General features: G+C 28.1%; 8 protein-coding genes and 1 long non-coding RNA gene across 17 annotated transcripts; 4 read left to right on the top strand and 5 right to left on the bottom strand.

Annotated features, from left to right (window-relative positions):
* The first annotated feature begins 24 nt into the window (after positions 1 to 24).
* LOC123272942 (meiotic nuclear division protein 1 homolog) lies at positions 25 to 2699 on the top strand. Its single transcript, XM_044739970.1, has 5 exons — positions 25 to 146; positions 1620 to 1929; positions 1991 to 2096; positions 2289 to 2435; positions 2501 to 2699. The coding sequence occupies exons 2-5, from the start codon at positions 1706 to 1708 to the stop codon at positions 2636 to 2638; spliced, it is 615 nt and encodes a 204-aa protein (XP_044595905.1). The 5' UTR covers positions 25 to 146; positions 1620 to 1705; the 3' UTR covers positions 2639 to 2699.
* Positions 181 to 1410, bottom strand: LOC123272943 (zinc finger HIT domain-containing protein 1). Its single transcript, XM_044739972.1, has 2 exons — positions 1263 to 1410; positions 181 to 578 (listed from the first exon to the last, which is right to left on the bottom strand). The coding sequence occupies exons 1-2, from the start codon at positions 1408 to 1410 to the stop codon at positions 253 to 255; spliced, it is 474 nt and encodes a 157-aa protein (XP_044595907.1). The 3' UTR covers positions 181 to 252.
* On the bottom strand, positions 1260 to 2782 carry LOC123272944 (general transcription factor IIH subunit 5). The gene is made up of 2 exons (XM_044739973.1): positions 2678 to 2782; positions 1260 to 1668 (listed from the first exon to the last, which is right to left on the bottom strand). Exons 1-2 carry the CDS (start codon positions 2710 to 2712, stop codon positions 1482 to 1484), a joined length of 222 nt encoding a protein of 73 aa, XP_044595908.1. The 5' UTR covers positions 2713 to 2782; the 3' UTR covers positions 1260 to 1481.
* Positions 2783 to 3527: 745 nt separating this feature from the next.
* LOC123272941 lies at positions 3528 to 4657 on the bottom strand. The gene has a single exon (XM_044739969.1). The coding sequence runs from the start codon at positions 4344 to 4346 to the stop codon at positions 3579 to 3581; it is 768 nt and encodes a 255-aa protein (XP_044595904.1). The 5' UTR covers positions 4347 to 4657; the 3' UTR covers positions 3528 to 3578.
* Positions 4658 to 5387: 730 nt separating this feature from the next.
* Positions 5388 to 8235, top strand: LOC123272940. The gene is made up of 2 exons (XM_044739968.1): positions 5388 to 7008; positions 8004 to 8235. Exons 1-2 carry the CDS (start codon positions 5855 to 5857, stop codon positions 8044 to 8046), a joined length of 1197 nt encoding a protein of 398 aa, XP_044595903.1. The 5' UTR covers positions 5388 to 5854; the 3' UTR covers positions 8047 to 8235.
* Positions 6875 to 10604, bottom strand: LOC123272938 (potassium/sodium hyperpolarization-activated cyclic nucleotide-gated channel 1-like). Its single transcript, XM_044739966.1, has 8 exons — positions 10522 to 10604; positions 9810 to 9859; positions 9295 to 9737; positions 9026 to 9197; positions 8569 to 8896; positions 8298 to 8503; positions 7633 to 8202; positions 6875 to 7001 (listed from the first exon to the last, which is right to left on the bottom strand). Exons 2-7 carry the CDS (start codon positions 9852 to 9854, stop codon positions 7687 to 7689), a joined length of 1710 nt encoding a protein of 569 aa, XP_044595901.1. The 5' UTR covers positions 9855 to 9859; positions 10522 to 10604; the 3' UTR covers positions 6875 to 7001; positions 7633 to 7686.
* A 139-nt stretch (positions 10605 to 10743) lies between these two features.
* On the top strand, positions 10744 to 14813 carry LOC123272937 (F-box/LRR-repeat protein 14). The gene is made up of 5 exons (XM_044739965.1): positions 10744 to 10880; positions 10963 to 11235; positions 11889 to 13349; positions 13418 to 13561; positions 14478 to 14813. The coding sequence occupies exons 1-5, from the start codon at positions 10824 to 10826 to the stop codon at positions 14679 to 14681; spliced, it is 2139 nt and encodes a 712-aa protein (XP_044595900.1). The 5' UTR covers positions 10744 to 10823; the 3' UTR covers positions 14682 to 14813.
* A 1574-nt stretch (positions 14814 to 16387) lies between these two features.
* Positions 16388 to 23609, bottom strand: LOC123272947 (heat shock factor protein-like). 9 transcript variants are annotated; one of them, XM_044739977.1, is made up of 13 exons: positions 23427 to 23608; positions 23218 to 23332; positions 22292 to 22400; positions 22067 to 22191; positions 21112 to 21444; positions 20926 to 21023; positions 20662 to 20832; positions 20067 to 20129; positions 19086 to 19610; positions 18549 to 18660; positions 17983 to 18076; positions 17667 to 17914; positions 16388 to 16608 (listed from the first exon to the last, which is right to left on the bottom strand). In XM_044739977.1, the coding sequence occupies exons 2-12, from the start codon at positions 23320 to 23322 to the stop codon at positions 17688 to 17690; spliced, it is 1962 nt and encodes a 653-aa protein (XP_044595912.1). In that variant the 5' UTR covers positions 23323 to 23332; positions 23427 to 23608; the 3' UTR covers positions 16388 to 16608; positions 17667 to 17687. The 9 variants fall into 9 exon arrangements, with proteins under 9 accessions (XP_044595912.1, XP_044595913.1, XP_044595918.1 ...); XM_044739978.1 differs by having other exon boundaries at positions 23218 to 23609; XM_044739983.1 differs by having other exon boundaries at positions 18555 to 18660; positions 19098 to 19610; positions 23218 to 23608.
* On the top strand, positions 22601 to 23390 carry LOC123272950. The gene is made up of 2 exons (XR_006511203.1): positions 22601 to 23118; positions 23192 to 23390. It is a non-coding gene; the product is annotated as an uncharacterized LOC123272950 (long non-coding RNA).
* Positions 23610 to 23649: the final 40 nt, after the last annotated feature.

Consider the following 23649-nt stretch of genomic DNA (forward strand, 5'->3'; position numbering starts at 1 on the left):
CATAAATAAATATGAGATCAAAGATGGCGGTAGTTATCCGAAATCCAAACAAAAACACGCGCCTTTTTCTACTTACGTTTCATTCAGTAAAAACTAACCACACATTTGTCAGCTGTTTACGTTATATTGACAAGCCAGCATAAAAGGTATTGTTTTATTAAAATAAAAATTACTGCATGATTTCCTTACTTTAACTGTATTATGATTTATTAAAAAATTGTTGTAATATTTAATATGAATGTCGAACAAATTTCATGCTGTCCATTTAAGACAACGCGTATCTAAATGCGTACCCAGACATTTTACACTACAGTATCTAGCTCCGCATGGAATACATGTGTAATTACTTGGAAAACCACAAACTGCACAGAAATGTCTTTCAGAGAACTTGGAAGGCGGTGCTTGAGCTGAAGAGTAATTCGGCGGGTTCGGATTATTGTTTGCGTCCTCTTCTACTAATTGAGCAAAAGTCTTGCGATAGCGCTGCTTGTAGTATTCTGCAGAGCGAGTTTTTTTCCTTCTGGATGCTCCGCGACCTTCCAAAGACTCTTGGAACTTGGGGACTTTTTTGCTCATAACTGAAAGAGTTATTTTAAATAAATTTTATCCAGAATTATTTATTTTAACAATAATAATAATACTAAAGTTAGCCGACATTATTAATTTTTTTTTTAATTATTAAATTCGAACTAAATAATTCTTTTTTTTTACAATTGCACGTATAGTTTTTCAAGTTTTTTATAAATGAAAATTTTTTTTAATAATTTTTTTGATAAAAAAAATTTTAATATTTTTAGATGTCGGCTAACTTAATTTTCATCAATAATACTAAAATTAGCCAACGTTTTTAATTTTTTTCTATTGAAAAAATTAGAAAAAAATATTTTTTAAAAATTACACTTTCAGTTTTTCAAGTTTTACACAAATGATTTTTTTTTTATTTTTTTGTAATAATTTTTTCAATGAAAAAAAAAAATTTTTAAATGTCGGCAAACTTAATTTTCATATTTTAACAATGAAAATTAAGTTAGCCGACATTTAAAAATTAAAAAAATTTTTTTTTATTTTATTGAAAAAATGACTACAAAAAAAAGAAAAAAAAATTGTCTGTTAAAAACTTGAAAAATTGTAAGTGCAATTTTTTAAAAATATTTTTTTGTTCTAATTTAATTATTAAAAAAAAAAATCAAAAAATTAAAAACGTCGGCTAACTTTAGTATCATATTTTAACACTATTATTATTATTAAATAAAAATATTTACCAAGATCTGCATGAGGGTCATCATGAAAATTATCTTGCTCCAAAGCTTCTAAAGCTTTTCTTTGCCTTCTTTTACGCGCAGCTTCATCAAGCATTCGCTTTTGATAAGCATCCTTAATTCTACCAGATTCTCTACCGGCCATTTTCATTTTAGCTTAGTGTAGTATTTAAATTATCAACTAAATATTAATACTTATAATAAAAACAGTTAATTAAATGCTTAGGTTCCTTTGTCTGCTAAAGGAAAAGAAATCTGATCCATAAGGTCATCAACTTTAGCTTGTAGAGTTTCAATAATATCTGCTGATATGAATAAATGATTTTCATCCAAGTCTTGAATGATAAATTTTTTTCCCAGAGCTTGAGTGTCGTCCAAGTGTAAGAGGAACTGTTTCATAGCAGGATCACTGGAAAATATAAATTTAATTATAAAATTAATTTAACATGGCGACGAAGCGAGTGAGCTTGGATGAAAAACGCTCACGTATGCTGCAATTATTTTATGAAAAAAGGGAATTTTTCACATTAAAAGAATTAGAAAAAATAGCGCCCAAGGAAAAAGGAATCGTTGTGCAGTCGGTCAAGGATATTGTTCAAGCTCTAGTTGATGATGGGATTGTTCAATCAGACAAAATCGGATCTGCTATTTATTTTTGGGCTTTTCCTGGGTAAGTTTGGGTATTTTATTTTTTAACACTGAATTTTAAATGTAATTATTTTTGTTTACAGAGAAAATATTACGACAATCGAGAAAAGAATTGCGGAGACGGGAAAAAATATCGTTGCAGCAGAATTCAAGCTACAAAAACTAGACGCTGAATTACAAAAACAAAAGGTACTTTTAATTTATTTAAAATTAATGACCATTTTTTAAGTTTTTTTTAACAAATACATTTTTTCCAAAAAATTGGATTTTAATTTCTTCATGCCAATTTTTTTTTGCTATAATTTATTTGTTAAAAAAATTCTAAAATATCTGCTAAATTAATTTTCATTTAAAATTAATAAGAGCAAATGTAATTGTTAGGAAGAAAAAACAAATATTGAAGAAATCAAACAAGTGCTGGAGCAATTGGAGCAGCTAAAAGCCAAAGAAGCCGAATTGAAGTCACAGGTCGCCAAATTCAGCGAGTATGATCCTGAAGTGATTGAACAATTATCCCAAAAAACTGAGGTAACTTTAAAATTAATATAATTACCTGGTTTAATATTTCTCATTTTATTGATTTATTATTTTAGAAATATAAAGAAGCAGCAAATACGTGGACGGATAATATTTTTGCAATCCAAAGCTGGTGTAAAAACAAGTTCGATATAAATACAGAGACTCTCAACAAACAGTTTCGTATTCCAGAAGAACTAGACTACTTGGAATGACAGATCAGCTTAAAATTTAATTAATAATTCCACACTTACCATTCTACTAAAATTCCTTTAATAACATTTACCATGTTGCATTTAAATTAATATTTTTCTGACAGTATTGGTGTTTTAGGTTAAGTGTAAATTTATTATCCTTTTTAATTTCAAAATTTGCCACCAGATGGCTTTAAAATACCGCGAAAGAAAAATACATTTAAAATAATTACTTCATTTATAATCAATAAAAAATAATGACATTAAAGTTAGCAGTCATTAGAGAATTCTTTAATTTTTTTAACAAATAAATTTGTTCCAAAAAATCATTTTTAAAAAATTGCATTTTTTATTTTTTTAAATTTCTACATGCCAATTTTTTTTCTTATTTTCTTTTGCCATAATTTATTTGTTAAAAAAAATTGTTTAATATCTGCTAAATTTATTTTCATTAAAAAATAAAATCATTAAATTTGTAAACTTAATTTTAAGAAATATATTTTTATTACAAAAAATATAAACATTAATTTTATATTTAAATAACTTGGTTAATAATTAAATACACAATTTAATACTTGGTTTCAAAATATGTTTACTTTTATACAATCTTTTGAAGTTATTACTGAAGTAACATTATTATTATTTCTCAAGACAATTGTATCTTGATCAGTGTCTTTAAAGGGAAGATCAACTCCAACTTCAGAATCTGGATCCATAATACCGAAAGAAGAAATAATAACATTTAAAATAATAATTTTTCAATGATTAATTCATTTATAATAAATAAAAAAAATATATTCAATAAATTTGTAAAATTAATTTTAAGAAATATTTTTATTACAAAAAATATAAACATTCATTTTATATTTAAATAACTTAGTTGATAATTAAATACACAATTATTATTAACAATTTAACACTTGGTTTCAAAATATGTATACTTTTATACAATTTTTTGAAGTTATGTTATTACTGAAGTAACATTATTATTATTTCTCAAGACAATTGTATCTTTATCGGTGTCTTTGAAAGGAAGATCAATTCCAACTTCAGAATCTGGATCCGTAATACCAAAAGAAGAAATAAATACATTTAAAATAGTAACAAGAAAAATACCAACGACTGTCCAATTATTTGTTTTGTTAGCTTTAGGAATTTGTTCGTCTTCTTTAACATCATATCTGCTGTTCCAGATGAGCCCAATGCCAACAACAACTTGGAGTAGCAAGCTCAGTACAATCATAGCCAAAGAAAGATAATGAAAAGGATGGTTGGTGTACTGCATGACATAGCGAAGCTGATTGGCGTTTGCGGATATCAAAGCGAGGTCCATCATACCTTGGGCCAAAGTTTTCTTCTGTTGATAAACATTAACGTCAAACACAGAACCAACAACTGATCCAGAATTAATAGACGGACGCCCGTGTCCGTCGAAGATAGTGTCATAAACATCCATGTAGTCCTCGGGATCATCTTCAAGCCTGCTTCGTCTGTTCCTCTTAGCGTACAGTTGAACGTCGTCTGATCCGTACACAGGTCTAGGCACTAATCTGTTGCCCGCTTCGAGAAAAAATGACGGACGGCGATTTATCGGTACGTTTTTATTACTTCTTTTACTCACATTGTCTTCTTTGGGTTTTTGTTCTTGGCTATTGTGAGTCCCGGGTATTTCTTCCATCGGAATAACAGTTTCATTGGTATTATTGTCAAAAACTTTATTTAAATTCATTCATTAATTTATTATTAATAAACACGTGTTAAAACTAAACAGATAACTTCACATTACATTTGTTTTTTGTCTTTTATTTCTCTACTATAAATATTTACTTTTAGCTCTTCTGACTTTATAAAACTAAATAATAGATTGCGTGTACAAATGGATAAACGACTAACGCTCTGTCATGTTATCAAGGCCAGTAGATTACTGTATATAGTATTGAAGGCAAATAAACCAGGTTGATGGACGATCTAATGCCAGATCACCAATAAATTAAATATTAAAATTAAATATATATAATATACATCTATATTAGGTTAATTATTGTAAAACTAGCAACCTTGCAGTCACCATGTGACTGCCGTGACTTGTGAAATATAAATAAATAAAATTTTGCTTTATTAAATAATAACTAATGTTAAATTGCACTGTACTTTTTTAACAATTGACATTTTTAAAGGTATAAGCTCATTCCGATGTTACACTCATCAAGAGCTTTCATTTGAGTACCTACATGCATTTTCATATATTTTTCATATATTCATATATATAATATATGGACACTGTTATGCATTAATGTGTTAAGTGCTATGGAAATCCTATGTACTTAACACACTATTGCATAACAGAGTCCATATATTTAAAGTATAAGCTCATTCCGATGTTACACTCATCAAGAGCTTTCATTTGAGTACCTACATGCATTTTCATATATTTTTCATATATACATATATATAATATATATAAATATATAAAAAATTGATATGGGTACTCAAATGAAAGGTCTTGATGATTATAACACCGGGATGAGCTTATATATCTTAAAAAATGTCAATAGTTCACGAGATGCAAGGTCATTTCTTAATTATGTATCTAGAGATAGAGCATTTTCGAATTTATCATCATAAATTGACTATTGGTAAGAATGATATGAAACTGACCACAAAATTTTGCTTATTCTCTTAATAATATAGATTTTCAGATAATAAATTTTAGAATCCAACATAATTACAATTTATAAATATTTATTAAAAAAAAAATGGATTCTATGTAGATTATTTATTGAGATGAGCAACATCATTGAGAGTATAATAGTCTCTTTGAATGTTTTTATAAAATCATCAACTACGACGATGGATACTTAAGAACCATTTTTATCATTTCAGGGACACTCAGTACTTAGCAATTATTCAATAGTTTGAATGACGCAAGAAATATAATTATTTAAAACAAAAAGTAAAAATATGTATTCTAAGGATTATTTTCATGTTACATTTCATAGGATATTTATAAATAAATTCCTTTGTACTATTCAGCACTGCATATAATAATAATGCCAAGTATTGAACTATTCTCGTTGTCAAGTAAACAACCGCCTCTAGCCCCTTAAATTATCTGGCATTCCTTCAGTGTATCGAGAAAATGGGTCGAGACGATTAATCGCTGTTTACTTTTGGTTTGATATAAAATATTTAATTATAAAATGAATAATAATTATATAAAATGTTTTAAAAATAAAAATGCAAGCTAAAAAGTGTTGTCTTCACTGTCCTGGCGCATGGGTATCTTCCCAAGAACGTGAAGAGCACACGTGCAATCTTCCGACTTACATAAAAGGAAATTTAAAGGTGTCGTCTTTGAATAAATACGTCGTGGGAGAAGAAGAACGCTCTGAAAGATTGCGGGGTTGTCCTAAGAAGCCTTTGCCGACAGGAGAAAATTCTTGCTACGACAGGTTCGCAATAGCGAAAAAATTTCACGCTGAAAACCTCCAACACCAGCCGCTGCCAGACAAAGTTAACGATTCAGTGTTTAAAAATATAAATCTACGTAAAGTTGAAGAGTATTCGTTAAAGAGTGAGGATAAATTAAATAACAATGAGCGTCGACGGTTACCGAGGTCAAGGAGCTGTCATAAATTACAAGCAGGCCTGCAATATGCTCCGGCACTGGGCTGTAAAACTCCCACGACGAATATGGATCTGGCGATATGTTGGGAGGCACCAATTGATCCTTGCTACGAGCCTCCACGTCCTACGCACATTGACGGATCAGAAGGTGGTCCAGCCCCGGCGATATTCACTCTAGTTCAGCGTGAAAACGGGCAAGACGTTGCTCACAAGTCGCCTATGGAGAGATTCGAAGCTAAGTTTAGCAATGTTAAGAGCCGCTGTCAGTGTAATCGTGTAAAGAATCATAATTGCAGGGAAGACAATGAGACTCACTGTGGTGGGTGTCAGCATAATGCGCAACAGCCATTGAACAATCAACAGAGCCCAGAACTCAACAGCAAAGATCTCTGCGATAATTTTCAATCTGTTCATATTTCCCAGGATCACAGAATGGTTAAATCAGGCTGCGATTCTAAACGACGCCAGCCGGTGCATTTGAGAAATTGCTCGCCGTGTCATTGCCGAGGTGACCGTACCAAGAGACCAAGGTCACGGTCTATACAGTCAGCGCCTGTATATCAAGGCAACAGAAATTTTAAACGCAATGGATTGCCTAATAAATTGACGGTACCAAGACCAAGGACTCCGTACGCCAAGAGAGATTTTTGCATTGATACTCTCACACCGCCTTTTAGTATTGTTGAAGGAACTAGGGATTCTGAATATCCAGAGCACTGGAGACTTACTTCGGTCTATCAACAATCTTATAAAAATCCTAAAAAGTTATGAAATATCATTTTTAATTTACTTAATTTATCAAATTGTTTGTTACACTGATAGAAGGATTTATTAACTATTAATAATTTAATTTATTAAATTTTAATAAATATTTTTTAACATTTAATAAATATTTATTTGGGAGGAAAGTACATTTATTAATGGTTAATAAATATTTATTAATAGTTAACAAATGTTTATTAACAGTTAATAAATATTTTGTTGAGTGAATTTGTTTCGCTTGCAATGTCAGATAATATGAAGATTGCTTATAAATAAAAATCATCTTTATAAATTATTTGCATTAGTTATATTACATTATAATAACGTTTATTGTAAAATACCAAATTCTATCACAGCTCATAATTACCTTTTATATTTTTAAATATTAAAAACGTTAATTTATTTAGTGAATTTAATTATTATTATGCATTCCATAGCTATAGAGTTATAAAAAGTGTCAAAAGAAAATGGCTATTTTTGCTTTTTATTTTATTAATAAATGTTTATTAACAGTTAATAAATTGTACTTAATAAATTACTTATTAACTGTTAATAAAGCTTATTAAATGTTATGTGAACAAATTCTTCTATCAGTGTAGATATAGAAAAATTTAGACTGTGATCACCTTATTGTTAGATAAATAAATAAATAAATAAATAAATAAATATGATACTATATGCTATAGCTTTGGTTCTTCTTTAGTATTCTTAGCTGCTGAGTCACCATATATATTAATATTTATCGAAGTAGACCCCTCGCTCTTATGCAATGTCTCGTACAACAAAGATTTGTCTATTTTTTCAATGGTTAATTTTTGTAACCGGCTGACTAAATTCGGATAGACGCTTATTGTTTTTATAAAATCCTGTCGCTTCAAAATGTAAACTTCGGTTGGTTCGAGAGCAATTACTGAAGCCAAGCGTTTTTCGTTTTCCATAACCAGAGACACGTCTCCAAAATAAGATTTATCTTCTAAATTACATACTTTTCTTTCAGATGCTGTATACACTCCAACGGTACCAGTTATTATGTAATATAACGCGTCACCGATGGTACCAGCTTTTACCAATACGTCATTGGCTAAATATATTTCTGACTTCAGATGCATTACGACTTGTGGTAAAATTGACGATGGTATATGCTTGAAGAATTCTACTTTTTCTAATAAATTTCTGCAGTTGTACATTATTACTTCCTGTTAAATTGGTTATTATTAATTATTATATTATATTAATTATAATAATTTATCTAATTAATTAAAAAAAATTTTGATATAACAAAAATAAATACTTCTCGTAAATTTGGTGAAAGATTTGAAGTAATAATTTTGTCCTTTTTAACACTCTTGTTAGACCAAAAATAAAAATAAGTTAAAATCCGCTGTTGAATATGACGAGGAAGTTCTTTGTAACGCATATACTCTGTTAATTGTTGCAATAATTTAACATTCTTCTTCTTTGTCGAATAAGACGTTGACATGAGTCCGGAAAATTGTGCTAAAAACATCGCTAATAAATAACAAGTCATTGAACCTTTCTTTAACAAAAGTAATTACAATTACCAAGTATGTAAATGATACCGATTCTACCCAGTATCGTAAGAAATAAATTCAATAAAATATCATCAATTGTTTTGACGTCCAAATGGTGTGAGCCGCCTATCAAGGCTATTGTAGCTCGATTGGCACCAGCTATATACTTCTTCAAAGTGGTGTTTCTACTTTTCAGCAAATCTGATGATATCCAAGATGACTCATTTGTTGCTAGCAAGTTTAATTGCTTGATAATTATCGGTATGTACCATTCTAAGCAAGCCGCCCAGTGAATGCATGTGAATACTATGATCAACATCTCCAATATTTTGTATTTTTTAAATGATATTTGATGAAACTAAATTAAAAAAAAATCAAGGTGTAATTAATTATTGGATATTTATTTATAATAATAATAATAATTTAATTATTATTTATTTAATAATAATAATAATAATTTGGTATTTAATAAATAATTTTTTCTCACGTTACGAAACCGACGTAAATATACAATCAGATTTTTTATACGAAATATCGTGAATATATTAAACAAAGTCCAATATTTCATTGAATCATGATCATCAGGTAAATATAAAACAAGAACTTCAACTGGGAATGCTGATAATATATCTGGTATAAAACATCTTCTTATATATTTTCTAAAACGGGAGATAATTATCAGCTTTCATATTTATAAATGCAAGATAAATTATAATTTTAAATTCATTTATAAATAAAAGTATTAAAATCACCGACCTGACAATATCTTTTCTATCTAAAATAATTTCTCTCGTGGAACTTTCAAAGTATCCGGTAAAAAAATTAAGGAAGATATCAATTAAAAAGAGTATATTAATACCAAAGATAACATAAATCCACTGATAAAAGTCGAAGGCGATGACAAAGGGAATTAACATCAAAGAAAACAACGTCAAAATAATAATTAATGCTTCCCAAAAGGTCCGGAAATCGCTGAAGGGGTGAATCATGCACGGGTAAATATTAATATGGTCATTAATCTGCGATCTAATAGCCGCATTGCTTTTTATCCAAGTTTGGGTGACTGGATGGCTACGTGACAAAATGCATCGCTTCATGATCCATCGTTTTATGTAATTAATGCAATTATCATCGGGATGAAGCGCTCTCACTGGGTCTGGTTTGTCTTCAAGTTGACATTTATGGACAACTTTCTTGTGCTAAAAAATTTATGACACAATTATTAACTTTTAAATTTTTATTCAGTAAGTATCAATCAAATTGCGCAATACCAGGTTTTTTGGAAGTTCAACAGGAACCAGTTGCATCAAGTCCATAATTACTTGAAAAAAATTATTATTTAATTATGTTGTGTGTAAGTATAAATGAAAATTAACTCATCAGATATTTAATAATTTTTTTAACAAATAAATTATGGCAAAAAAAATGAGAAAAAAAATTGACATGTAAAAATTAAAAATCCAATTATTTTTAAATAATATATATAAAATTATATGAAAATTAATTTAGCAGATATTTAATAATTTTTCTAATAAATAAATTACTGCATAAAAAATGGACATTTAAAAATTTTTTCAACAACAATTTTTCGGAGCAATTTTTTTTGTTAAATAAAATTACAAAATGGTCAAGTGGCAGCTAACTTTGATAATGAAAATTAATATAGTAGACATTTTATAATTTTAAGAATTTTTTTACCACGAATAAATTATATAAAAAAAAAAAATGAGAAAAAAAATTGACATTTAAAAAATAAAAAAAAAAGAAAAAATGCAATTTTTTAGAAATAATTTTTTGGAGCAAATTTATTTATTAAAAAAATTTAAAAAATGGTCAAGCGACTGCTAACTTTAATGCCATACTTTAATATTATAAAAATTAAAAATTGGATAATTTGAAAAACTTATTATTGTTTTTATTATTTGTTAGTAAAGAAAGAACTTTCATCACCAGGGCCCTCTTAATTGCAACTACGGTACTTACAAGCATGACATACAGCTGATATATATTATTACATTGTGTAGAGCGAATAATACAAGTCAAGTCAGCTGATTACATTACGATGTAAATCATAAATAATGCGAAAAAAAGATCGTGAACTTGAGAGTAAGTGAGAAATAAAACGTTTTTGTTTGGATTTGTTTGGTTTGGTATAAGTTAAGTATAAACTCTTTATACTATACAGCTACAGTGTACCGTACTCTCGCGATAAGAGTTTGACATCATAAACTCACTTTACTCCAGTCAGTCTTCCGTCAACTGTAGACACGTGTCTTAGGGACACGATGGCTCTTGACGATGCTGAGGATTGGGTCGATGGAGCTGCACATTTGCCAATAGAGGTGAGTTAATAATTAATTTAGAGCTTTGTGAATTATTTTTCACCTGATTTTTAAAATGACATTCATGTGTTGTGGCTGATAGGTGATAATGCACATCATGTCATATCTATCAGTATCTGATAGGATGGCTGCTGGTCTAGTGTGTCGTCAATGGTATGAAGCTTCGCTCAGTACCAAGTTTGTAGACAAACAAGCTGTTATTATTAGTCGCGAAGATGACAACATGCATCTTGTGATGAATACGTTGTTAAAGTCACAGAGACCTTTTCATCATTTTATCTTCAAGGAAGTCGAGATTAAAAAAAATTTACCTATTTGGGATAAATTTGGTGGAATAATACGAAGCTTAATTTTGGTAATTTTAGATTTTATTATTTAATAATAATAATATTAATAACTGGAAATTATTTATTAGTTTTAGAAGTGGAACGTGTTTTTTAACATAAAAGTTTTAATCTCGTGAATTGATAAAAAAAATTGTGATTAAATTTAACAGCGTAAATTATTATCTGGCTAATATTAAATTTAAAAAATGAAAATGTTTGTGAAAAAAATAAAAAGGATATAAATAGATAAAAGTCATATATTAAAAATTCAACATAGTTGTGAATTTTCAGGCTATAAATATTTAAATTTTATGAAAATTATTTAGTAGATATTGATAATTTTAAAAATTTTTGTAACAAATAAATTATGGCAAAAAAAAAATTAAAAAAAAAATGGACATTTAGAAATTAAAAAAAATTGATAATCCAATTTTTTTTTTAATATTTTGGATCAAATTTATTTGTTAAAAAAAATTAAAAAATAGTCAAGTGACTGCTAACTTTAATGTCATAATTTTATGAAAATTAATTTAGCAGATATTTGATGATTTTAAAAATTTTTGTAACAAATAAATTATGGCAAAAAAAAAAAAGGACATTTAGAAATTTTAAAAAATTGAAAATCCAAAGTGTCAACATATGATTCCACTATAGAAGAATTAATCATTTGTTTGTTTACCAGGTTTGCTGTGATTTAAGTGAAAGAACGCTCGTCTCGATATTAAAATGCTGTGAAAATTTGCGTACATTGCATATAAACGCCTGTAGAGAATGTTTAATGTCAGGAAGATTGTTGGACGATGAAAAAGACGTAAAAGAATTATCTAATAACTTCCAATCGTTGATTGAACTGAGTTTAGCGTCGAACAGATATCTCAGTGACGCACTTTTCAACAGGCTTGTGTCTATTTGTCCAAACTTACAATCTCTAAGTCTTACAGATTGTCAAATATCGTTTCATTCTGGTGTTTACAAACGTTTTTACCCTCACAATTCAATCGAGCAGGCCTCGGAATCTTTGTTGACGTTTTTTAATGTCCTGATGTACGTAAAGAGACAAGCGAAAAGACTGAAGCACGTGAGTTTTGGGTCAACGCTGATAGACAGCACGGCTTTGAGCAGTTTGGCAAGCGTTGAAGGATTGAAATTGGAGTCGCTTAAATTAAGATCTTGTGATCAGCTTACCAATGTAGGATTACGAAGTTTATCTCGTCAAATAAGTCTTAAGGTGTTGGATATAAGTTTTTGTACACGAGTTACCGACCAAAGTTTAATTTGTATTTGTCAGAATTTATTTAATCTAGAAAGTCTTAATGTGAGAAGATGCCGTGCAATCACCGATTACGGTGTGACACAAATACGTTTATTAAAAAAATTAAAAGAACTTGATATTTCAGAGTGCGAGCAATTAACTGGTGCGTGTATTACTCAAGGTTTGTCTTTGCAATTTATTGACAAGAACGAATTAACAGTCACGGCGGATAATCAGGATCTAGAAAATTTAAATGCAGATAAATTAGATGCACATAATTATAATGATACTGATGAATCAATTAAAGATGAAAATTATCCTAGCGTGCTGAGTTCTTCAGACAATTGTTTGCAAACATTGTCGGCAAACGCTTTGAATTTAGATGAGAAGTCGATTGAGTGCATCGCTAATTCGTTTCCTAAGCTGACGTTTCTCGACATCGGCTACTGCTTCAGTGCAGTCAATGACAAAACAATCCAGAAAGTTTTCAAAGAGCTGACATTGTTGAGAACGCTGAGAATAAGTAGGTGTGACAAAGTTAGTGACGCAGGATTGACTGGAATGGGCGCGGGGAATCGTATTAATAATTCCGACTCTAAAATAGAAAAAATAATCCCGGAGCTTACGGACTCCAGATTAAAAATAAGATTAGGATCGAGGGCTGAGGAAGAAATAGTCCGTGACGCTTATAGAAAAAGAGAAGTTATGGAAATGTGTGAAGATACTACTTCACTTTGTGAGCTAGATATTTTTTCTGGGTTTTCGTTGATAAGGTTGAAGGGCTTGAGAGAACTCGATCTTACGGGGTGTAATAAAGTCACCGATGTTAGCTTGAAGCACGCGTTTACGTTTCCTGAATTACGAGTTCTTGATCTAAGCATGTGCCAACAGGTAAGTTATTGATGTAAATTATTATAAATTATATTTCTGAGTCATTATATTATTTTGTTGATTTTCAGATAACACATGTGGGACTTGATTATCTCACTAAAAATAATCAAGCAATTGAGGATCTTAATCTTTCAAAGTGTCACAATGTCACAGACATTGGAATATTGTACATTGCTCAGAGATTATATAGATTAAAACGTCTTCAGATTCGTGTAAGCTTTAGGGGCCATTTATTAATTACGTAAGGATATTGAGGGGGCGGGGGTGAAATTCATTCTTACATATTTCGTGAATCAAAATTCAATATTAAAAATCTAATTCCATTTTGGATTCCAAATAGTTATCATAATTTTTAAGTCTACACGGAAAGAACAAGATGACACGGGATATCATCCCAGATTATACTCAGTGATATCTGTGATGAAAAAAAATTTCAGATAGTAGCTAGAAAAATCCAGATTATACTGCGTGATATCTGGATTATACTAATTGTAATCTGGATTATACTAGCTACTATTTGAAATTTTTTTTCACTCAGTATAATCTGGGATGATATCTAGTGTCATCTTGTTCTTTCCATGTACAGTTGAGTTTTTATTTTATTTAAATAATTTTTATTGCTATTAAAAAAAAAAATATCTAATCAAAATTCAATATTAAAAATCTAATTCTATTTTTGATTCTAAATAGTTTTCATAATTTTTAAGTGTACAGTCGAATTTTTATTTTATTAAAATAATTTTTATTGCTATTGAAAAAAAAAATAACTTATTAAAATTTCGTGTTTTTATTATTATCCATGTTTGGTTCTATAGAAAAAATTATATAAAATTTTGTCTTGTATTATCGTATTTTTATTATTTAAAAAATAAAAAATATTTCTTGTTAAAAATATTATTTGTTAAAGAATCAAAATTTTAGTGAAACTGATCCTTTCCTAACATAACAGTTTATTATTTAGAAGATCAAGATAAAATCTGAAGTAAAAAAAGGAAGGGAGAGTCAAAAGTCACCAAAATTGTCCTTACGTAATTAATGAATGGCCCCTTATGTTATTTCTCAATTCAGCGCAAATCGTTGAGTGAAATTTTTTTATAAATATTAATTATGGTTAATTTATTTCAACAGGGCTGTTCTCAGCTTACGGATCATGGTCTGGCTGGAATAAAGTCATACTGCAAAAATCTTCAGTATTTAGACGCTAGTTATTGTCGCGGGATAACAATGAGCGGTATTGAAAGTCTATGTTCTCATTTACACGTTAAATTTTCTGAACAACTTGATAGTTTAAGTAGCCGAGATGTTCCAGTTCCACCTTTAATACGCAGATAAACGTTAATTCGGAATATAATTCCGTCCTCTTTTAATGTGAAATTCTAGTGAAGAAATATCGATTCATATTACATAAAAGTATTTATTAATTATTAAAATAAAATAAAATGTTTTGCTAATTTAACATTAAAAGTATAAATTTTTTTATTTATTGAATTTGTAAATAAAAATTTTATATAATAATATTTATTACAATGTGCCTTGTGTTACAAGGATAAATTTAATAATAAAGTTATCATTTCTAACGTTATTTATTATTTGTTACTTTTTACATTTTGTTATAGTTATTAGATTAATAAAACTAAACAATCAAAAGTATACACACAATAATTAAACATCTAACGTTTTATTATATTTATGTAATTGTAATTATTAGAGAATAACTTAAGTGAACTTTTTTAAAATAAATTTTCCTTACTCATCATCTTAACTGACATTATAATTTTTATTTATGTAATCAGTCAAAATAATGTGATAATTCAATACAATTCCTAAATATATTTATTTACATTTTTACTATGATTCCATTACAAATTATATAATTTATTTTGTATTTTTAGAATTTTAATGGTTGAATATTTGAAATTATAATCTATGTTGTGTAAAAAAATAATCAAATAGTGTAATAAAAAATTTTTATCATTTATTAAACTTGCAATTATTTTTCAAACAACAATAGAGCTAAGCATAACAATTATTATTATTATTTCAAAGTTACATTAGATTTCTACCATTTTTAACGTAAAAAACATTTCTTATTACTCATGTATTGTAAATAATACATTAATATAATAAATTTTAGCTTTATTTCACGTTAAACACTATTACAAATGGCCTATTTTATATTTTTGCTATCAGATCATATAAATATTACTCACTAGCTATTTATTAATTGCACGGACATGATATTTAGAATAAACGCGAAAATAGTTATTTATATACCCCTATCCAAATATTTGACAGTATTGAAACTAGTAAAAAATAATTATTGTGATTATTGATAAACAAATTCCTACAGTTTTTATAAAATTATATAAGTAAATAATTGAGGATAAATTTTATTGCTATTAAAATTTCTTATTTCTATATAAGAGCAAAAAAAAAATGAGACAGTAATTAAAATTTGAAGGTAAAAATTAAATCACAAAAATATGATACTACATTTTTGTATTGATGTATTAAAAAAAGAAGATAATAGAATTTTTGATTAATTTTTCTGATTTATCAAATTTTAAATTCATGCAATTTTAGTTTTTGATAATTTTATTTATTTCAAGTATAAATAATTTATTTCAGTCCAAGTTATAACTAGATGTTACATTTATCAATAATTTAATCATAATAATATTACATCGTTCAACAATAATACATCGTTGAATGTAAGTAAGAGTATAAGTAACAAAAAAAAAATAAACTGTTCCCTGAAAATTTTTTTGATATTTTTTTCTCAGAAAGAGAAACTTATACTCTTCCAATTATAATTTATAATGCACACAAAACTTGTGCAAGTTATAACAAAATTTTTGACTATTCAAATTTGTACAGAGTGAACCAATTTAATGACATAATCACTATCTAATAATTAAATAAATTTGCTTTACAAATTCCTTTTTTTTAACAGAATTTATAGTTATTTTAAAATCTATCCGATTATTTTTAGTATAAATTCTCGTTTTATTTTTTATAGAAGTGCAAAGGTATAAATATTTTCATCGTAATTTTATTATCTACTCAGTACTTTGAATATTTAAAACTGCCTTTATTTTTAATATGCTACCAAAGTGCGTTCCACGTACTTGTAAATATTACTTATATAGGACTTAACGTAGTTATTATTATAATATTGTTTATTTATTTATTATTTTCCATTAATTTCAAAAGATGAGTTTATAATAGACAGCCTTATCCGTCAGTTATTCTTCATAAGCTAAAATTGAGAAAAATTATTAGTGCAATTCACCTGTCATTGCCTATTATTTTTTCTGTATAGTATTAAAAGTCAAAATAAAAAAACTTTAATCAGAAAGCATATTTTTTTTTAAATATATTCTACATTACAATAAATCAATAATTATTATTAAATATAATAGGTTACTAATACTCGTTGAATTTTTGACAATTTTACATAATGCCTTTAATTAAATTTTTACACATGATGTCATTAGAAAAATATGTTAAATATTAACAAATATTGTGAAGCTCCAAAATCAACTGGTCAAATTATTATAAAGATATAATATTAACTCATTTACAGATATTACATTTTTCATTTATGGAATATAATAATTACAATTTTTTCCACAAATATTCAATAAATCTTTTTTTTTTACATCAATTATTTACTGTCGATGCTCGTAACATTTTGACATTAATAATACTATTTTAATATTATTATTCAGCAATTAAATTGACAAATTATTAGGAAATATATTTACTAAAATTTCTTCATTGACATTGTAATTAAAAAAAAAAAAAAAAAAAAAAAAAAAAAAAGTCAAGTTCATTTATATGTTCGCTAACGCTGTCCGTCATTACAATTATTTATGTAATGTTATATAATTTAAAGACGTGTCTTAATAACAATTATTGTGACACATAGTATGAAAAAAAATAATGAGTAAAAAATCAATGCGTTTTATGTATGTATATAAGATTCGTATCTGATAATAGAAAAAAAAAAAATGTTTTTTTTTCAGCTCTTTATAATTAAAAACGAGAGACAGAATAAGGCAAATAGAATTATTGAACTACAATTTTAATGATATTTACAGCGACTTAAAACGTATTTAAATTAAATGATCAATCGCAACATAACAGTAAAAAAAAACAATAAATAATCACTGCATAGTCTTCGTAATTTATCACATTAAATATCTCATGATAAAATTACTTGTACGCTTTTATATAAATTTTTCATTTTTTTTTTTTTTTATGATAAAATTTTTTGTTTATAGTACGCAAGTCGAGCTGAATAAATACACTCACCAACAATAAGTGACAACGAATTTATAAGTTTGCCGATGAATTTCCGTTCCCCGAGACCAAAGAGTCGAGTAGTGAAGCTTTGCTGTCCTCTAGATCCAATGAATCGGTGTTGTAAAATTCATTTGTTATATTTTGACCATCGACGTTTTCAGCGCCTAAATTGTTGGCGGCTAAAAGCATGTCATCGTCAAAATCTATGAAACTGGATGGAGTATACGCCATTAGTTCACCACCAGTTGCACCATTAGCTGGAAATAAATTAAAATTTAATAGATTTAAATTGAATAATTCATAGAAATTTATTTATATAACTTACCATCTACTGGATCTTGATCTTTGTCGTGATGTGTTGGATTTAATTCGGGATTCACTGGTATTCCGAATGACATTGGATCATTGCTACCAAACAACTAACAAAAACAATAAATTTCATTCGTTAATAATAAATTATAATTTATAAATGCCACAGTTTGAATCAGAAAAAAAAAATAAAAATATCTATCTAAAAATTTGAAATTTTAAAACTAAAAAAATTAATATATTTATGAAAATTGTAACCATAAAAAGAACCTTGGGCCATAGTTCCTTCATCGAAGTTTATACTCCAATAGTTATCTAAGGCTTTTAAAAAAAATCAAATAATTGAAATATAAAAAAATAAGCTACCGTACCAGGTGTTGTCCGGATCACCTTTACTTTTTTGTAATTTGTAATAAAATGTTTTTTTTTGGCATACCTTTTACTTGAATGGTCTATTTTAATCGTCGAGAAATTAACGAAATTTCACCGGCGATTATTTAATAATTATCGAACACTCGATTATTATACTGTAATTATACAAGTAAAAAAAAAAAAAAAAAAAAAGTATAACTGTATCCTTACACGTACCTCCATCAGCGTATTGGCGTCAATAGTGTAACCTTCATTGAGTAACATTTCACGCAAATTTTCCAAATCGTTGTGCATTGCTTCTAGATGATTATCCATTTCTTCCCTAAATTTTTTAACAAAAATATTGATTAGTTAATTTAAATTATGGTTAAATATAATGACCTAAATCATTGCTCTTGATATGGAACAGTAGTGAGATTTAAAAAAAAGTCAATGAATTATCTAATGTCACCCAATGGTTTTGAAATTGAATGTTAAAATTTAGTAACTTTTTTAATATTTCCAAGATATTTTATAATCTAAAGAGAAGAAATAAGAAAATGAAACCTAAAATTTAATGATTAAAAAAAAAAAAAAAAAAATTAATTAAATAAAAAGTATGAAGATTTACAATACATTACAAAATATAAAATAAAATTTTATCATCATATTGATTTTTGACCATCTGTGTGATTAAAAAACAATCGACTCCAAAAATTTTATTCTCATTTGTTGAAGTGTGAAACTTGTGGTCCAATTCAAACTTACATCGATCCTAACCTGTAAGCAGTACTAGACATATTCGAAGGACTGACACAACTCAATGACAAATTATTGGACTTGCTGCTGGAGCCTGGATCACCATTGTTGCTCGAAATAGCTGTCCTTTGTTGTTGAGTCGCTTCCAAAGCGTGTTGCTTCAATTTATCAGTCGAAGAGTTTTCTTCCTTATGGGTGTCACCTTTATATTCTACTGATTTATTCATATCAATTATAGAACCATCAGGGTTGAGTAGGATGTCTGGAATAATAAGCATATCACCCAGATCAACGTTACGTGACTCGACGGAGATCTCCGGAGCTTCTTTGAGATCATTGTCAACTTCGTCAGAGTCTTCATCCAATTCTGATGAATCGTTCATCTTGTTGATATTAGCTGCCATTGCGGTGAGCTTTGAACTTCTAACAGTCTTGATTGGGACCGGTTTTTTCTGCAACTTGGTCGTTGCGTTCTCCACTTGTGTCGGCGTTTGAATGTCTTCTGGATTGACTTCAAGCATTAGCGTTTCTTCCCTAAAAATTGATACAGCGATGTCTTTCCAGTTCTTTTTTGTTTTTGTCATGTCATGAGTGTGTCGATAATTTTATTATAAGTATTTTAATTGCCTCTAACAGCTTACAGTAATTATTATTACAACTATGTTTAATATTTAATTAGTCAAGCATGCAATTGACACTTTTGTTTTAGTTACAAATGTTAATGAATGAATGAATAGCGGAATTAATTATCTTGATCATATAATTTTAGAAAAAAGCTTTGAGCTTGTAGACTATTTTTTTTTTTCTTATTTTTTAAAGTCATATCAGGAGGTCCGAAAATTTATTCATGCTTCAATATACGGCAGAAAATAAATAAATCATTCTATCCAAATAATACTACAGACAGTAAATGATGGATTCTTAACAGAAACTAAATGACTCAATTTATTATATTTATTATTAAATATGTGAGTGAGAAAAAATGACAACCTGGGCTCTTCTCCGATATTCGTCGATGGAATCAGAATTTTGACAGGCACGGTGTTTTTCCTCCTGATAAATATTAAACAGTTATTGCTACCTATTTTATTCGAAAAAATTTTCACCAAAAATAATGAAGCAAAAAAAAAAAACGGAGAAGAAGCTAAAGAATTAAAGAATTTCGTTATTTTAGTTGTTCTGCCAACTAAACAAAATGAAATAATAATGAACGAATAAATGATTAACATAGAATATTAATGAAGATATTTTTCTATAAATAAATAAATGAAAAATAAATGCAAAGTTAGTTTATATTCTAATCTACTGAGTAATGCTGTGAAATTGTTTCTAAAAAAATGTAACCCCAGCTGCAAAGAACGACAAATAAATCTTATAAAATAAAAAAATAACTCAGTCATGCAAAAGAATTATAAGTATAAAAAAAGTTTTATAAAATTATTATGGAATATTTTTTATCTATTTGCTAAATAAAATTTAATCTTATTTTTAATCTTTGCCTTTGCTATAAAAAGAGCTTTGATAGGATTATCAACATAAAAAAAAAAAAAAAAAGATAAAACAAGTTAGATTTATATTCACATACTTCTTTTTTGGCTTCAAAACAATTTTTTTCTTAGCAGACGTTTCCTGAATTTCTGATGGATCGTTACTTATTGGCGCGTTTGGAGAGAAATGAACTGTTTCAATATGTTCGTCGTTTAACGTAGCAATTGATTCTGGACTTTGGACACTTGCGTTGTGATTTTCCAGCATCCTTTTGTAAAAAATTAAAATCAAAATAATAAATAATCATGAGTTGAGCTCAGTAAAAATATTCATCTTGATCGAATAAAAAAATCACTCTTACTCAGCAACGATGTACTCGGAATTAAGATCATCAACATGGTGCTCGTGTTCAGTAGCATCAAGCTCATGGATCACAGGCCCCGTAGGAGAAGCCTCGGGCTGAAAAATATAAATAAAGTTTTAATAAGTATTCTTAAAAGGTAACTACTAGTTATCTAAATTAATAATGCTTTGATAAAAAGCTCACTATAAGTTTATCTACTTTCATCTGTTTGCTGCGTTGATGATTGTCAATCATCAACGGATATCGCCTTTTCACCGGAAGCCCACCACTTCTCGATGGCTGTACGAGTGTTACTAAGAAATGTATAAGCTTGTTGACTATTTCTTGCTGCTTGAGATGCTTTCGCCTCAACATTGCCAGTTCCCGCCACAATGCTTCGTTCTCTCGCTTCATAGCACCAAGTCTTGTGTCCATGTGTTCCTGGCGTCCTCTCATACTTCTCACTTCGCTCATAACTTTATTCATTACTTCTGTTTTTATTGGTGGATGTCCATCTTGACTTTTACTAGATGCAATCTAAAGTTAAGAGTACCAAGTGAATTATTAAAATCAATTGACTGTTTAAATATCTTATGGCTGTGTAACATAGATTGTTACGATTATTGATTACAATGAATTTCGATCTAAATGTTACAAGTTTTTTTGTAGATAAAGATGATAAATAACTGTAATTACTAAATATTCAAATTCATATTTTTTTTTTTATGAACTAAAGTCATGAGATAGTAACTTAGATAGACTTTGCTTTGAGACAACGTTACTTTTCTTATTGTCTTATTATTATTTATATGCAATTGCTACAATTTTTATAATTATTATTAATATTAATATTATTATTTTTTTTTGGGTTGCAATTGCTAGCACATTAATGGTCTACTCATTTAGCAATCTATCTATTAAATTTCTGTACTACTGATAAGTTATCTTGTTATACATTACAAATTTTTTATATACTAACTATTGTAACTATCAACCCTGTTAATGGCGTAAGCTGTTGGGTTTGTTTAAATAAATAAATTATCATTTCCATTACTGTTTAACTATTATTATTACTATGTATTGATTTATATGCAAGGCCCTTAGAGAGCTAAAGCTTCAGAATCTAAAAATTTTGATAAATAAATTCATAATTAAGTACCTTTCTTTTGATGTGTTCTAATAAATAAGGATGATCTTTAATAAAATACTGATGCGCGAATTCCATTTCATCTCGTTCGCATTTTAGACCTCCAAGTTCAACGGACACTTTTTTGTGGAATCCATCTATGGATGAGAAACAACTTTATTATAAAATTCTTTTATTTTTCCAATAATTTTTATCGTTACAATTACTAGTAATTATAAAATTAATAATACTACATACACATATTCAATTGTCGAACAAAGCTAGCCATGTTATTGTGTTTGTAATAATGGGGTAATAGTTCTCTGGCAAATTGTGCCGGATTTCTGATGAAAAAACTTCTTCCATTCTGTAAATATAAATTTAATTAATTAATCAATAATTAACAAAATATTGCAGTTAAAATTTAATTAAAACCAAAGATCTCATGTTTGTTTTTTTTCCTCTGATTAATAGTATACATAAATTTTTTGCAATACTAATAATTAATTATTGATTCAATTAGATATTATATAAGTAATCTAAAGTAACAATTTCCTTAGATGCGACTATAAAACGAGTTTTGGATTATCTAAGACTTATTAATGTCATACGTTAGTACATTAATAAAGATACTTATATTGTATAAATAAAATGAAATTACTAGATGATAAAATCGATTGCCTGATCATATTTCGGTAGTTTTATAGTATGTTGATAATATGTGTAAATTAAAATAAAGCCTTATATGATGATACATATTGAATAATAAGATAGATATATGTTATTAGTAACCAGGTGTCATTGCCCGAGTGATGGATCTAATAGTGGGCAACTATTGAATAATTTTCAATAAAAATTTGTCCTAGCGTGATTGTATTGCCTAGTTTGATCGGTATTAGTGAGTAAATCACGAACAAGAGGAGGCAAAGGAATTTTCCACGTACATTGTACATTGAATAACAAACCAAAACGTTTATACTACGTTTGCTGAAATAAATTTAAGAGGCTATGTGAAAGGACAAAATAACGCGCACTTAATAGTAATAATATAACTCAGTGACAATTTACGTGTCAATTAATAATTGGTAAATAACTTAACTTGCAAATAATAAAATAACTTTGCTTAGTAACAGTGAGGTTCATAATATGAATATATAGATAATAAGATGCCCACAGATACTCACGGGTGCCCAACAAATAAGGTCGTCAGTCTCAGGATCTTCGACTAATTTCCAAAGTTTCCCAAGAAATGCCGGGACACTTGTTTCCACTTCCATTACAGTATGCATTGTACCGTCACTACAATATAAATTCAAATTTATAAATAAAGTTCACTTTAATAATATCAACTTTTAAATATTTGTGTTTATTTTTTTAGAGAGTATGTCCTCACATTTCACTACATTTAACAGTAATGGCTCCTATATGACGATGTTGTTAAGAGCCCGATAGTAACGCCGCGGTTCAGTAACACAATCAAATACACCGACAGCTATATTACGTACTACGCACCGCACTGTCTGTCCGCTACTCGACCACCCAACACTGCCGCTCAACGTAGACTGAACACTTTGATCTGGAAAATTTTTAAAACTTTATTAATTAGTAATTTGTCA

This window comes from Cotesia glomerata, linkage group LG10, assembly GCF_020080835.1.
Source record: "Cotesia glomerata isolate CgM1 linkage group LG10, MPM_Cglom_v2.3, whole genome shotgun sequence".
Taxonomy (NCBI): Eukaryota; Metazoa; Arthropoda; class Insecta; order Hymenoptera; family Braconidae; genus Cotesia; species Cotesia glomerata.